General features: G+C 52.5%; 1 protein-coding gene across 8 annotated transcripts in view; it reads right to left on the reverse strand.

Annotated features, from left to right (window-relative positions):
- Positions 1-4,520: 4,520 nt before the first annotated feature.
- The window catches only part of VPS13D (vacuolar protein sorting 13 homolog D), a 256,878-nt gene continuing 245,398 nt past the window's right edge, over positions 4,521-16,000 (reverse strand). For all 8 annotated transcript variants that reach the window (XM_046008769.1, XM_046008742.1, XM_046008734.1 and 5 more), the window contains 2 exons: positions 9,515-9,755; positions 4,521-7,507 (listed from right to left, as the gene is read on the reverse strand). In XM_046008769.1, the coding sequence (XP_045864725.1) occupies positions 7,376-7,507; positions 9,515-9,755 (373 nt within the window). In that variant the 3' untranslated portion in view covers positions 4,521-7,375. The remainder of the gene's footprint in view (positions 7,508-9,514; positions 9,756-16,000) is intronic.

Consider the following 16,000-nt stretch of genomic DNA (forward strand, 5'->3'; position numbering starts at 1 on the left):
CTCTCTCTCCTCTGTGCCACTAGTTCTTAGCCCTTCAGGACTCTGGCTCCTTGTCCCTAACCCACTGAAGTCTTCTGTGCCCCACCCTGTGGTCCACGAGCCCAGTAGGGCAGTGAGAGTGTCCCCCTACTCATCCCATCTCCCTGGCGCCCATCCTGAGGCTGAACCCAGGTAGATGATTACAACAAGGGTGTGCAGTGCTCCCTGTTGGGGGCGGGGGAGAAGCTCAGAAGATGTGTTGTCCGGGCATACCTAGGAATGGGTTCATCAAACAGAACAGCATTGCCCTTCTGTAGGCTGGGCTAAACTTTCCAGAAGTCTCTGTGTACTCCCAAAGTTGAGTGCTTTAGGAAAACATGTCCCAAGGGGCACGGCATCCCCTGCTAAAGTCATCTCAGCCCCTTCCCTACATCCCCTCCCTCTGGGGCTCACTCATTCAGGGCTTCCAAGGGTCAATTTGGTCTGGATGCATCCATTTCCTCCAAGGCAAAATGTATCCAAGCCTTTTTTGTGCTTTGGAGGCTGCTGGGAATAAGCAGGAGGTGTGAGGTTTTATTACCCCCTGGGAACTATTTACACTGGGCGTGCTGCTTGGGTCAGGGCTGTGGGAGAAGTGGGCGGGCTCCCTGAAGGCGACAAGTGGGTGGGCCCAGCTCCCAGGGGAAGGGACGCAGCTGTGTAGCGCTATTGTTCTGGCATCAAATCCTTCTAAGGCTCCAACTGGATTGCTTGGCGGCAGCTTAATTAAGGCTGCTGTTTTCTTCTTTCTTCTAAGTTTGTTTACTTTATGCACTTTCCAGGGGAGTACGTGTAAGTTAGAACTTGCTTCTCTGGCCACTTGAAGATGTGGGTCAGAGCTCTCTCTCTCTCTCTCTCTCACACACACACATAAGTAAGACCATACAGGATTTGATTAATACAGTCTGCAAACTCGGACGTCTATCTGTGTAAGTGTGGACGCTTGTATGTAGGCACCTATCTTCACATGCCTCAAAGAGCACACACTTTTGTTGCCTATGTTCATGGAACATTTCCAAGAATCGATCAAGTACTTGGATAAAAAGAACTACAGCACATTTTTTTAAAATGTTACTTTTACTGATTATAATGCAGTAATGCTTGAAATAACTAATTTAGCCAGGATAAATTATTTTTAATATTTAGAAATGACATATTCCTAGGTAGCTCTTAGGGCAAAGAAGAAACCTAAAGGTCAAGTAAAAACTATACAGAAAATACTTTATACCCAAACCCGAGTTAAATGAGCTGTATTCAGAAGAAAATTTATAACCTAAAAATGCCATTGTTGTTTACGGAGAAAGGGTGGCACCAAACAAAACAAAACAAAATTGAGTACTCGTCTTGGAAAGCAAGAAAGAAGCAGTAGAAGAAAGCAAAACACAAGTCAGGTAGGGGAAATAAAAGATTAGAGGTGTCATGAACAAAATAATAAAAACAAAACAACAAAGAGAAACAAATCCCAAACTGCTTCCTTGAAAAGAACAATAAATCACAAATAGGTGAGACTAGGAAGAAGAAGGAAAAAGACCAGACTCAGGAGGTATCATCTGAAGGAGAACACAAGCAACTGCCTAGCCACACAGGAAAAACCTATCAGAATTGGAGGATCTAAAAAAAGAAAAAAAAAAAAAAAAAGACCCCAAACAAAAACCAAAACCGCAAACCTCCTGCCAAAATAGACGTAAGAGATGGAAATTGGACGTTCCAATGAGCAGAAAGCACGGGGGGATGATAAAGGGGAGCCACTGAGGAAGTCTAGAACCTTCCATCTCGCTTTAAAGAACAAGAGCGGGAAATTCGCAGGTAGAGAAATCGGTGGGTGTGTCCCTGGCCCATTTTATGAAGCTGGCATAATTTTAGTTCTACCCTCCGACCCAGATAGAGAGAAAACGACGGAGGCCTCTCACTTTAAAGACGCAAACCCTCAACATACTATAGGCAACCGAGCCAGGAAACGCATCAAAAGAATAACACATTAGCACGTTCTGACCAAACGGGGCTTATTCCAGGGGATAAGGGTGGTGCCCCGTCAGGAAATCTGTCCACATCACGTAGGACTTTAAAAAAAACTGGGGGGGGGGGGGGTGGTTAAACTGGAAAAACAATGTGGTCCTAAGAGCGGGTGCTGAGAGGCCGACGGTGTGTCATTCAGTGGCCACTGCTGACGAGTCCCTGCGAATGAGAGGAAAAGACGGGACACCAGTCTGTGCCCATCAGACGGGTCCACGCCGTGGATGCTCGGCCCGACTCCAGCAGCAGGTCCGGGAAGGGACCTGGTGTGTCCCCCCCACTGCATCAGCTCCCGGGGGTCCACTGCATGGACATGAAGGGAGGGCCCGTGCCCAGAAACAGGAGGATGCTTGTTTATGGTGGCCTTGTTCTGGGCTTGGGGGGGGCGTGGCCCCAAAGCAAAGCCAGAGCCCATCCACGTGGAAGCAGTTGAATCTGATACAGAAACGCCGATATGCAGCGTTTGAGGGAAGAGTTCACACCACTCATCGGCGACACGGAGAGGTTGCAGCGAGTGTCCGGGATTCTGACGTTCGTGGAAAGAAACGCCGGGAAAGCACGTGTGAGTGGACACGCGCGCCGGGAGGAGGCGGGCGCTGCCGGAGGTTATCAGAGGGGGAGATGCGGGGGCAGAAAGGGGCAAATCTGTGTTACCTGCTTTCATATGGTAACGGGAGTGTGACATCATCTTTTGGGTTTGCCTTTCTATGAAAAAGATCGAAGCTAATTTTAAAAGTTTCAGGAGGTTTCTCCAGCAGCAAGTTCTCCCTCTGATGTTTATGGATTCTCGAATCATCTCCTGGCCCGCGAAAGGAAGCTTGGACCAGCAGCAACTGGGCAGGACCTGGTCTTCCCCGTGGATGGTGGCGAGCGGGGCTGGGAGGGAGGCGGAGGTCACTGACACACCCTTTCGGTGCTGGGTTTCTCCAAGGCCCGGAGTGCTCGGACAGCTGGTCCTCCAACACCGCCCCCCTGCCCCGGAGCCCCTGAACTATTCTAGCTGCGTGGTCTGCCTTTCCGGGCGTCGGTCACGGCTCCTAGAGTCTCTCCCACTTGGAAAGGCACACTCTCTGGCTGTGGGCTCTGGTTTGGAAAGGGTAGCCCCTCCCTTCTCTTCCCTGCACTCTCGGATTTCTGTTTGACATTTGGTTCTGGTTGGCTCTCCTGTTGAGCTCCAGTGGGCCACGGTGGCTGGAACATCTGAATGGGCAGGAGAGGGCAGTTCTCGATTAAATCCAGTTCTTTGCCTGTTCCACGCTAAATCGTGCGGCTGAGTGCGGCTGGAGAAAACCAGAACCAGACTGCCTGGTCTCAGTTTAATGATCCCCAGCCTCGAATGGGCCTTTCATGTTTCCTGGCTGACCTACTGTCCGTACCTCCCTGGTCTGCTCACTTTCCCATGATCTCAAATGTCTGTCTTACCGTGCCCTCCCCCTTCCTCCGCATCTCCGTCACCTCCCGTCCCTGCTCCCTCTCCGCTCATCTAACCAAGGAGAAGCAACAGAAACAAGGAAAACGAGGATGTCCTTAAGTTTCCACCACATCTACCCCTCTTCCTGGCTCGTCTCTCTCCTGCCCTTTGACTGCCTTCCTGTATTATCACCCCTCACCCTTCTCGAAGTTCCCGCTGCTTCTCTCCTTCCATTTCTAGCCGGGTTCCTCCACAAGGTTGTGGATATTCCTTGTTGCCAATCCATGTCCCCCCGACCCTCCTTCCATTTTCCTCTGGGCTCTGATGCCGTCCGGTTCTCCCCTTCTCCACTCCACAGCAGCTGCCCTAGAAGGCTCCACGGACCCCGGTGCTGGGACCCGGTATTGCTGCTCCTCATCCGACCTGACTTAGGGCAGCACCTGGTATCCTCCCTCCTCTCTGAAAGCTTTCCGGATTCGGCTTCTAGGATCCAAACCCTCCGGGCTTCACGCCTGTGTCTGGACGCTCCTGCTGAATTTTCCTCTCCACCTGCTCACACTCTAAACTTTGGGGAGCCCCAAGGCTCAGATCTGGGGCTTTTTTTTTTTTCTTTGCTAGACCCACTCGACTTACCCTTTTGGGGACTTTATCCAGGCTCCATGGGTCATCTGGATGCCGAGGACACCCAGTAGGAGTCCCCTCGGGCCTGGATGTCTCTCTCGAGCTTCGGCTCAAGCAGCGTCAAGGAGGCACCTTCAACTTAGCACACACAAAGTGAGCTCTAAACCTGTTCCCCCTGAAGCCCCCTCTTCTCAGCCGACATGACAACTTCCATCTGCGGAGGCCCCGCCGGGTCAGTCACCTGAGTTGGGGAGGGGAGGGGCTGCCCACACAAAGCCGGGCTCTGGAGGCCGAAAGGTGAGGGTTCCGTCAAGATGAGGGTTTTGCCCCTGTGGCGTGCTTGTGGGGAGCAAGGGGGAGAGGCTGCGTGTTACCGTGAACGCTGTAATATGGGTGGCAGTGGTTACCGGCGATGGTTCTAGAGTCTATGGACACCAAGAGACCAGAAGCAAACAACTGTCTGGGAAGTCAATAAAGCATTTTATTCCACAGGAAGAAAAATAACGACTCTGACATGAGGAACAGATGAAAGAGTCTTAACAGATCGGTGACCGTAAGTAATCGTGTTTACACAGTCGAGAACCAGACAATTTAATTTCAGGTTTTATCAAGCAGCTACTATGGTATTTTGAGGCACAGATGATGCTTTAAAAAAAAAAGTCGCCCTAGAGCCTTCTGAACATCCCGGTGAGTCCCCACCAGGCCGCCGGCCGTGCCCGCAGAGGCTGGACAGGGGCTGCTTCCCCCCTGCGGCCGTCAGTGTGGGTGCGGGGGCGCCTCCCTCGGGCCAGTGCTCCCCGCCGGCGAGGCCCAGCTCTGGCTGCCCGGCCCTGTGGGTTGGCTGACTGTGCTGGGTGGGGGAATTAGGATGGCTTTTGATTTCTCCTTATCCAATTTCTCCTCATTCAATTTCTTTTACTTTTCTCGGAGAGAAACTGTGTATTTGGGACAGCATGAAAATCGGGAGAAATTATCATAACAAAGTCTTAGACATCAGGGGCTAAACACCAATTGAAAAAGAAACCGGCACTCAAGGAGCCTGGGGCAGGGCCTGCTTCCTTCAGGGCTTTGAATTCTTTCCTGGCCAAGCAGGAGGCTCAGTCCAAGGCCGCTGAAGCCTTCCCCCCCCCCCCCGGGGGGGGGCCACGAAGGCTGAGAGCCCCAGAAGCTCTAGCGTCTTCTCAGGCTCCTCTGGGCAAGGACTTGCACAATCCACCGGACGGGCGACTGTTTCTAGAGCCGATTAAAGTCAGAAGGGCACCGGGAGGAGGGCACCGCACACAACACCTCTTGGTGGCCCGTGGGTAGCGGCTCTGCTCGGCGTAGCCCTCAGCCGGCTTCCTGCATCCCAGCTGCCACCAGGGGCTGAGGGCTTGCCCGCTTCGGTCACACGAAATCCCACTGACTTCATTCCAGAAAGTGACAGAAGGCTCACCGAGGCAAGCAATCAGCCCTTCTGAGGGTCTCATCTTTAGGAGAGGGTGGTCTCCGGCAGGCGGCGGGTCACTAATGGCAAAAGTGCAGCGCAGCTGGGGAGGCTGGGGGGGAAGGACCCGCGGCAGGTGACGCCGGGCCGCGCTGCTGTGGGTCTCGTGTGTGAGGGGAGGGTTGTGACTGCCCCCCCCAGCAAAGACAGACAAACAACAAACCAGAACCCACCCCAACCCTTCACAAGCCAAGTTCCGATTTCGCGGTCCACCAACTTAGAGCCCGTGAAGACGACACAGACCTTGGAGTTCACGACGATCCCCGGAAACACTGTTGAGCCAAAGCTCCCGGGCACTTGTGCTAACGCTCCCCTTCTGCTTCTTGGAGAGCACACGCCCGCACACGTCCGCACACGCACACACGCGTGCGCACGCGCAGGGGGAGGGACAGTGAGGCGGACAGATCAGCTTCATCTGTATCGCGGAAGGGTTTGGGTCAGGACTCCAAACACCAAAACCTTCTACACATCCGCTGATGCACTGCGTCTCGATCTCAGCTTTGGGTGACGAGGCCGTAGAGACCGATGAGCTTCGTCAAAATGAAAACTTAAAAATCGCAAGGCTAGTCACATGCTGGAGTGAGCCCCCCTCCCAGGGAAACAGCAAAAACAAGCCCCAGGAGGAAGAGGGCTCTCATAGCAGGCCTTGCTAACCGGCTGGAACTTAAGACCAGGGACAAGAGATGTTCTAGCCAAATCTTGGTTCCATGAAAAATGGACAAAACAGCTTTTCTTAATACTCAGATTTCATTCCCTTTCCCGAGACTCTCTCCCTTCTCGTCTGGTGTTACCACTGCTGACCCCAGGGCTGTGCAGCTGTGGTACCTGCCTGTGGCTTTATCGAAAGGAAAGAGTCCTAGGACCTTCGCCCTGTTGTTGCCCAGAAAGGAGAGCCTTCTGAGCGGGGACTTCTGAACAGTCTGTGGATTTTTGATTTGTTAAAACAAACGGTTCTGTGAGATGTTTTTCCTTCTAAATCAACAGAGCCTACCAGTGTTTCAAACTGACCCTATCTGATGATAGCCCAAGAAAAACTTACAATGCTGGTGTGCACGAGTGTGCACACACACACTCAGACCCACAGTAACAGGACACGATTTCCCTCAAGGTTGGGCAAGACGAGTCAGAAGAAAGCCAAAGAGATGGAGAAAAAGATGAATTAGGGGTGGGGAATAAATAAAAGATGGGTTTCCCAGCGACCGTCCTGCATCTCCCCCCTTGGGGGCTGGCTCCGGCTCCGGGGCACAGGCTGCCCGATCTGCCCCAGGACCCCAGGGTGCCCGCCAGAGCACCTCTAGTTTCACTCAATCTTTGTTCCTGTGACTTCTCTGGTTTCCAAAACTAACACAGAACATTCTTCAACTTTCAAGAATGCCTTTTTATAGAGAGTACCCTGAATTAGATGTGTAGAATTAGTGCAATAAAAGATCCAATATAATTTTATATTACTTTACAGTTAACAAACCTTTACACACATCACAGGCCCTGTTCAGAAATGCTCCTATATATTTACAAACACACAGTTGTACCTATATACATGTTAGCAAAATACAGGGCAATCTAAAAATTAGATTCATCTCAGTACACTTTTTTTTTTAAACGTTATTCAACCAAAACCTTTTAAAAATTATTTCCCCATAATCTAAAGTAACCCTCCACCCCACCCACAAATTAATATGGTTTCCACTTGTTCTTCTATCTTCCCCTTGTTTCTTGATATCGTCCCCCAAACCTTATTCCGGTTGGACTGAGGCCCAGCCGAAGGGCCTTTCCTCCTGATGGATCTGGGGTGTCCGGAAGCGTCTCTCGGGCAGCCGTGGGGCCTCTTAGGAGTCCGGCTCCAACTGCTCTTGGTTTTCATTGAGTCTTAACATAAGCTGCTGTTCATAGTAAAGGCTCTTTGCATAGTTTATCTCTTGTGATAACTTGACAGCAAGGCCCTCGGATTTCACGTGGACCTGGAGAGCAGAACAGAATCAGTAACGTGCCCCGGGGGTGCGGCCAAACAAATCCCAGGATGTGGACCATTAAACTGGCCCAGGCGTCGGCTCCCAGCCTGCTGCCAGATCGGAACAGTATGGGTTCACTTTTTTTTTTTTTTAAAGTGGACTCCACATCAGGTGTGGAACCCACTGTGGGGCTTGAACTCTTGACCCTGAGCTGAGATCAAGAGTCGGACCAGACTGAATTATCCGGGCACCCCTGGTATGAGTTTCCTTTCAAGAAAGATTCTCAGACGGGGCGCCTGGGTGGCTCAGTGGGTTAAAGCCTCGCCTTCGGCCCCGGTCATGGTCCCGGGGTCCTGGGATCGAGCCCCACATCGGGCTCTCTGCTCAGCAGGGGGCCTGCTTCCTCCTCTCTCTCTGCCTGCCTCTCTGCCTACTTGTCATCTCTCTCTCTGTCAAATAAATAAATAAAATCTTTAAAAAAAAAAAAAAGGAAAGAAAAAGAAAGATTCCTAGGGCCTGTTCCTGGTGAGTGCTGCTTCCAGATGTGGGGGTGGGGGGGATCCCTGGAATCTGTATCTTTAACATACGCACCAGGTGACTGGGTGGCCAAGCCATGGTTACCTGACATTTGGGACTCCCTGGACGGGAGCACCGGCCTCAGCTCTGAGGAGGCGAGGGTCTGCTGAGGCTTGACAAAGAGAAGGAAGGATTGCACCATGGGGACCCACCTCTAACATCCCGTGCCAAGTCAAAGAGGGAAGAAGGAGTCTTTCTTATCAAGAATGCCTAGTTGCTCACTTGCCCTGAGAGGAGCAAAAGCGTGGCCAGGCAAGGCTCCCCACCATCGAGAGGAACTTGTGGAAACACTCAACTTCTGGGTGTTAACTCTGTGAATCTACCAGCCCTGATTTAAGCCAACGACCCCAGGGGAGCGTGCACAAGCCAAGCCAAACCCGGCTGCATTCCTGAGCAGGGGAAGGTCGAGGGATTCCTGAGGAGAGAGAGAGGCCCGAGAAGGTCAGCTGTGGTTTCTGATCTGTAGAGGGAGCCAGGGGCAAGCAGGGCCATTTTGAACGGCCCATCATTCTTGAACGTGGCCTTGAAAATCCTGGCATACCGGGTGAAAACTGAGCACGACTAACACCTCGGGCTCGAGAAGTCAGAGGACCGCGAGAGGCACTGAGCTTCCCACACGCACTTCTGCGGAGCCAACGCTTTCTCTGAGTGGAGGAAGCAAAGGGGTCTAGACCGCCAGCTCCGGAGTCACATCACCCGGGCTTGTACCCCAGTTCCTCCCAGTGTTGCCCATATAACCTGGAGCGAGTCACGGGCCCAAACCAAGCCTCCTTACCAGGCAAGGGGGACCGATGGCACCGCACCACATAACCCTCAGGAAATACTCAGTGTCTATCCAGCGGGGCACATGGCGGATCCTTAATGCATGCTGGTGACTAATGGGAATGTTACTATTTGAAAGCCCTGCCGTGACAATACCTTGTACCCTTTGGAGGCAATCTATCCATTGTATTTAGGAAAATTTATTTAGAATTTATTCTGGGGAAAGGCCTGTGCTAGACACTGCTTCTCCGCGCAGAAAAACAAGTCGTTTCTGTGACCCGGGAGAAACAGCCGAGAAGCCAGTGTGGGCTCTAACTCAGGGCCAAGCACTGCAGAGTCACGTTTTAGGAATAAAAACCCCCACGTGTCATGTGGGTAGGTCCTCACCACTCGCTACAGCCGGTACGACTGGCCACACTGTTATCGATGGGCAGGGGAGGCCCAGGGGCTGGTCGTTCCCGGTGGAGCTGGGAGGGCAGCATCGCCCCAGTTAACGCACACTGAGCTCCTTCTGTATGTGGGACTGAGGAGCAGAACCCCCGCGGAGTAAGAACAGCCCGGCGTCAACCTAAAACGAGTGCCTGGTGAAAAGCGTAAGCCTCCGAGGGCCCTTTCTGTCTCTTAACCACTGCATTCACCCGTTCGGGGGCTCAGGAGACGGGCCAGCGGCGCACTCACCATGGGCTTCTGGTGGGAAGGGCCAGGGATGGACACGCCACTGCTCGAGTTCACTGCCTTCTTGGTCACCTGCACGTACACCTTCCCGTGGTCTTTGGAGACGAGGCAGTGGTACAGATCGTCGTATTTGACTTCCAGGAAGATGGCCTCTCGGTCCACATAGTCGCCCCTCTTCAGGAAGTAGACGGCTTTGGAGGAGATGAGCACACAGTAGCTGTCGATGTTCTCCACGGCGATGAAGCTGCCGAGAAAAGGGGAAAATCCGTGTGACGCCCCGAGCTGAGCCTCAGCCCCCCGACGGCGGGGCCGCTCCTGCTCACCGAGCCCACAGGAGGGGAGGCGGCGTGCTGTGGGCTCCTGACCTCGAGTCCAGGCTCCCCCACGTCTACTACACCATGAGCCTCAGTTTCCCCATTTGCAAGTTGGGAATAAAGGTGTCACTGACTTCCCGGGGCTGAAACAGCACGGGGGCCCCCTACACGGGGCTGCCCGAGAAAGGCGGCTCGTGATGACCACCAACGGGATCACCAAGAGAAACTCTATATCCTGACATTGCATTGTGCGGGCGGGGGCGGGGGGGCTTTCGCAGGGAGAGCTCTTCGGGAGTTTAAGGCACAGAGGACCCATGACATTACCCAGGCGTTGTTGGACACAACGGAGGAAGAAAATACGAACTTTTCCCTACTGACAAGGTAGCTGCTGACCACGTTCGCTGCCAACGAAGGGCAGTGACGGCCGGGCCCGGAAGACACGGGCACGCAGGGTGGCGGAGGTGCAGGCTGGGGGGAAGGGGGGGGGGACACCGACTCCGATTTAAACTCGGTTCCCAAGCAGGCGGGTGCGGGAAGACGGCGTCTGCTTCCTTCCTTGCCGCGGCTCTCCGCAGAGGCAGCCAGGCCTCCGCTCCACACCTCAGTGACCAGGAACCCGGGAGAACGCCACTGCATGTTCAGAAAAGTCTAATAAATTAGAAAGTGCTTTCTGAAGCTGTAGTCTTGATTGGACTCACGTTCAGTCATTATTTGGAGGGGCGGTAGGGCCACTCGGGAAAAAGAAAAAAAAATCCCATTCCTCTTCCTCCATGGAGCTCCCAGATTTAAAGTGGAAATTTATGCACGTCAGACCTTTCAGCTCGGCTCCTGAATGAAGGGCAGTGACCCTTGGAAACGGCCACGGCAGCTCTCTGGGGCCTGGCCGCCTCCGCGGCATCTTGTGACAGCCCGCCACAATGGGGCGGCCACGTCGAGGGACAGCAAAAGAGACCAGATGACGGCAAGCATGCCAAGAGCTGGGACAGGCTGGCTGTCAAGCGCTGGCCCCCTGGGACTTGATGTCCTGAGAGGAATTTCCAAACTGCAGCCACTGAGCCGAGGCTCCCCCGGGAGCTGTTTGGGGACTGGGGTCCCGCGATGGCTTTGTTTCTCAGCGGTCACAGAACGGCTGCCGGGAGGGCACCCGCCTGCCTGCTGGGGTCCCGGCCACTTTCCTTTCAGACCTGTGCCTCCCCACCTGATGCTTTCCAGGTTCCCATTTCCCCAGGAAGCCTCACGGAAATGCTCCACACCTGCCCCCACCTTCGAATGCCGAACTGCTTACGATCGAGAGCCCTGCCAGACACGGACTTGGCTCTCCGCCGGGCTGATGCAGGAGCGGGGTCCTCGTCGGACACCCCCGCGTCTCTCTGACAGCCCGCCCCCGCCGAGTCAGCCACCCCCTACGTACTCAAGTAAGTATCCGTCTGTTCTAGTTGCCATTTTAATTACAGCCTTGCATGACAAAAATTGGGGTTTATTGTTCTATTCTAACTGGTTGGCAATGCCAAGAATGCAGACTTGTAAAGTCTCCATGCCAAAATTAGAACTGCCCAGCAGCTTTTGGTGTTCAGGCCACTTAGCGCAGAATTTCCCACATTCTAGGTTCTGACAGTATCAAGGCGGGAGCGTTATCGCTTAATCAAACTGAAAAGAATCTCAAACAGCTCCGGGGGGGGGGGGGGGGGTAGAAAAGAGGAAACGGAGACAGACAGGCAGAGAGACAGATGACAAAAGCATCCTGACATAGACAGGAAGCACCAGAGGCCCAGAACTTGCTGAGCAACTGACATGAAAACTGCAAACGGCCCATGGTTTCCGAGCACAGATGGGCTGGGCATGCAATGGGCTCCCAAAGGAGACCCCAAAGTTGGCCGCTGCCCTGGGGTGAGAGCAGGAATGTGCATTAAAAATCCAACTGAGGGGCGCCTGGGTGGCTCAGGCGGTTAAGCGTCTGCCTTTAGCTCTGGTCATGATCCCAGCGTCCCGGGATCGAGCCCCGAATGGGGCTCCCTGCTCAGCGGGAAGTCTGTTTCTCCCTCTGCTTCTCCCCCTGCTTGTATGCTCTCTCTCGCTCTGCTCGTTCTCTCTCGTATAAATAAAATCTTTAAAAAAATAAAAAATAAAAATCCAGCTGAGGTTATTTCCTCTCCTCTGGTCCAGTGCGGGATGGACCTACCCCATGACCCTTACCCCCACTCGCACCTGTCTGGAACCTGCCGTAGCGGACACTGAGGCCCAGCCTCTAGAAAGCCAGGCCTTTCCATCCGGGCAGCTGCTCTCACGCCCAGGCCAGGGTGGCTGACGTTATTAGTGCACTTTCCGCACTGGGACACTTTTACAGGCTTTCAAATAGACTCCTTTCCAAGAGGCCACAGATGGCAAAGTCCCTAGTCCGGCCAGAGCCGCCGCGGGAGGAAGGGTGGCTCTGGGCTTGGAGGCTCGATGGTGGCACTTGTCACAGAGGAGGAAGGGCTGCCAGGCCGGGTGGCTCTGGGCAGGCCAGCTGCCGTCCCTGTGGCTCGGTTTCTTCATCTGACAGAGGTGACGCTATCTGCCAGGTCCTTCACCAGGCGGCAAAGTCTGAAGAATTCACGGCCAGACCTCTGTTCTGTGCCCAGGGGCCCCGTTCGGACCCTGAAGCCACCGCCGGTAATCACACCCTCTGGACCCGCGTATCGACTCTTTGAATCTTTTCAAATCAAGAGCAGATCAGAGCCAACGGTACCAGTGAGAGGAGGAGAAGGGAGAGAGTGAAGCCATGGCCGGGGGGCCGGGTCCCCGGCGCCGCCTGAGCGAGGACCCGGAGGCTGACTTTGCAAATGGCTCTGCCTCTCCGTTTCCCTCCGGACGCATGGCAACACCCCTGCCACCCGCCACCAGTGCTCCGTGTTTCTTCATCCTCCTCCTCCTCTTTTTCTCCTTTACAGAATCTAGGATGATGATAACTCAGATCTAGACTAGAGGTCCCCTGCTGTGGAGACAGATCCCAAACATGTCCATCGTCTGTGGGAGGAGCCACGACTCGGGGTGACCGGAGAAGCCGGCCAAGGCAGCGCTCTCGGGCCTTCCCCTCTGCCGGTGGCGCCATCCTCTGTCCCTGTCTTTGGAGCCACAGCGCTTTGTCCCTTCCAGGCCATCTACCTGTGGAAGCTGCTTCTCTCGGGAGGCCCGGGGTTTGCTCACACAGATCACCGCGCCGCGGCCACCCTGGAGCTGTGTCTGGACACTGGGCTTCCCACTGTTCATTCTGGAGCAAGCCCGTTCCACACAGGGCTGCTCTTGGCCCACAAATGAAGGGACTGTGGTAAAACCTCACGGGACAGCACAGGACGAAAGCCAGTGCGGTCTCAGGGGGACCCTGAGCACACCCTTCTAGCCTCTGACCTGCTAAGAGCCCAGAGGTTCTCTGCACACACACACGCCACGGGGCCCCATGCTCAGCACGTGCTCGGCCGGGCTGCTGCCCCTTCCTCCAGCCCCCTCCGCCCTCGGCCTGCCTGGCACACTGGGCCACATCTCCACCCAGCCACACGGACAAGCGGCCCGGAGGTCCCTCACCTCCTCCTCACTCCGACTCTGTATTTCGTCAGCGCTGATGCACCTCCCCAAACAGCCTCAGCTCTGTCCCCCACTCCTGTTCGCAGCCACCATCTGCGTTGGGGTCCCCTCACCGCTGGCGTGGACCACGCCCACGGGCCCCCCACCTGCCTTCCTGTCGCGTGTCTCTGACTGTGATCCGTTTCTCTGCTGCCGGCAAGGTGACATTTTGAACACGTAATTCTCAGTGGGGTCCTCTCCAAAATCTCACCCCTGCCTACAGGACAGGCGAGTTCAGTACGGCTCTTAGGATCTGGACTGTGGGCCACCTGCCACCACAGCCGGCGGACCCCAACCGTCCAGGAACTCTGCCGCCTCCGCGCCTGTGCCCAGCGCTAACCCTTCTCTCGTGTGGGGCTTTCTCTCTTCTCTCCCAGGCGCAATTCTTCTCATCCTGGGGGACCAGGTCAACCGTCCACAGTCTTTCCTGGCTCTCCAAGCATAAATTAATCACTTCCCCTTGAGGCCTCGTAACACACGGCTCACACTTCTATTTTAAAAGCAATCATACGTTATGGATTGTTAGTAATACCGTCCTGCTTCCCCTGCCAGACTGCGAACTCGTCAAGGAAAGAAGAAAACTTCTCACTTGCCCTGGCACAGAGCATCATTCAACACACTGACGTGCTAGGTAGTTTTACAAAATGGCAGTGAATTTACACTGTAAGGTCCAGCGGAGTTTGCCAGAGCACAAGCAACTTTGTATGTTGGGACTATATTTTACCCAGAAGTAAAGTTACAGAACTCTCTTGGAACTCTTGATCTAACTTATTAAAGACTTAGTCAAGCCATTAACTTTTATCAGCACAGCTGGCTGATCTGTCACGTACAAATTTTCATTTAGGGGCATATCAAAGAATGTCCCATTCCCTAAGTGTCAATGGTTATTGACAGATTATGATCCCGTTTGGAAAATGGAAGCGAATGAATTTTATCCCATTCCTCAAAAGGGGCCTGTCTTTTGTTTTCGTTTTCAGGCTGTGTCTGCTGCTGTAAGGTTTGCATCGATGGTTCTGTGTCGTCAGAATCAATACTATAACCTGCGCTCTAAAAAAAATTTCTGATTTCTGTGTCTATCTGCAATTTGTAAAGAAGGGTAGACGAGACCGAAAATACCATAAACAGTATGGTTACAGAGAGGGCAAGAAAGGAAACTTTGCTCTTGAGTTCATCTCTTTTTGTGCTCTGAATGTGCTGACCACGTGCGTGAGCTTCTTCCGTCAGAGAAAGAACTGGTTTGGCTGGTGGGTTTACAGGCTGGTTTTCTGTTCTTTTTTTATACTTCTCTGTATTAAAAGAAAAAAAATCTCATAAATGCCACTTTCTGAAATGACATTTTGCAAATACAATCCAGTCGTCAAGCTCCAGAATAGAGTGTCAGGTCACGTGGGTGGCGTATGGGCACCCATTCTGATCAGGTCAAGAGCCACATTAATGTTTACGATACTGGTGTGTCATTTTGTCTGTGATCAAGTATTAGAAATAAAATAGCAACTTTTTCTTTTCTTTTTTTTTTTTTTTAAATGAAAAGGAGGTTTCTGGCTACAGATGAGATCCTAGTTATAAGGAAAAATTAATTTAATCAGATGGGACAAATTTTACTCCAACATCATCTTAACCCAGGATCCTATTTCAAAACCCAAACTAAAAAGAATGGGAAGCAACGGTAAGTCTGCAACAAACCAAAGTAACAGTCGATTCTTCTGAAACCAAAGCCTTTTCAGCTGGCCAGACCCGAAATCCTATGTCAGTAACTATCTTTTTAATACTAATTAATTAAATAAAATGAGAAATTAAATGAAACTTGATCTGGGAGGACAAAGTTGAAGTGCCCACGGCACTGGGGACTTTGTGGGGTTTTCACTACATCAGGAAGTAATTACACAACCTTTTCCAGAAGTGAAACAGTGAGTCTAACTGGAAAAAAATGTGGAAACGTTTAGTTAGAACAGTAGAGCAAGGTATTAAAGACCCTTTTAAGGGGTTAACTCTGAAGGAAAATATGCAAATAATTAGGTCCTTAAATATGTTTTTAATTACAATTCTAGGATAAAAGTTAGAGGTATAATTTGGCACTTGTGTGCTTTTCTTAAAAACCCCTTTCTTGGGAAGTGATGATTCTAATGTTCACGTCACTGTGAAGACCCAGCCTGACAACCTGGGATACTTCAGAGAATTTGCTGGCTTCCTTGATGACTTCTTCCTTGTACCCGAGGAAGGCCACGGTCACGTGCTTTCTTCAACATTCACTGGCGAGATTTACCCACAAACTTGGGTAGCAACACATGGTTTTCATCTTTAGAGTCAAAACTCATTCATCCTAATATCTTTCCCCAGTTCATATGAATTTCAAGAGTTTCATGAAATCAATTTTACTGACTTCGGTTTGATTCCAGTTTCCAGCCGTACGTGGCTCTGTTTTCAATGTGCGTGTCTCACTGGGAACAATCCTGGGTTAGCTGTACCACACAATTTCGCCCTTGTGTTTCTGGCGCATGCTATTCTACTGAAAATGAATTTTGTTAAGGGCCAGAGACGGTTTGAACCGAGTAGGGGTGAGCGGGGGAGGAAATTG

This window comes from Meles meles, chromosome 1 (genome assembly GCF_922984935.1).
Source record: "Meles meles chromosome 1, mMelMel3.1 paternal haplotype, whole genome shotgun sequence".
Taxonomy (NCBI): domain Eukaryota; kingdom Metazoa; phylum Chordata; class Mammalia; order Carnivora; family Mustelidae; genus Meles; species Meles meles.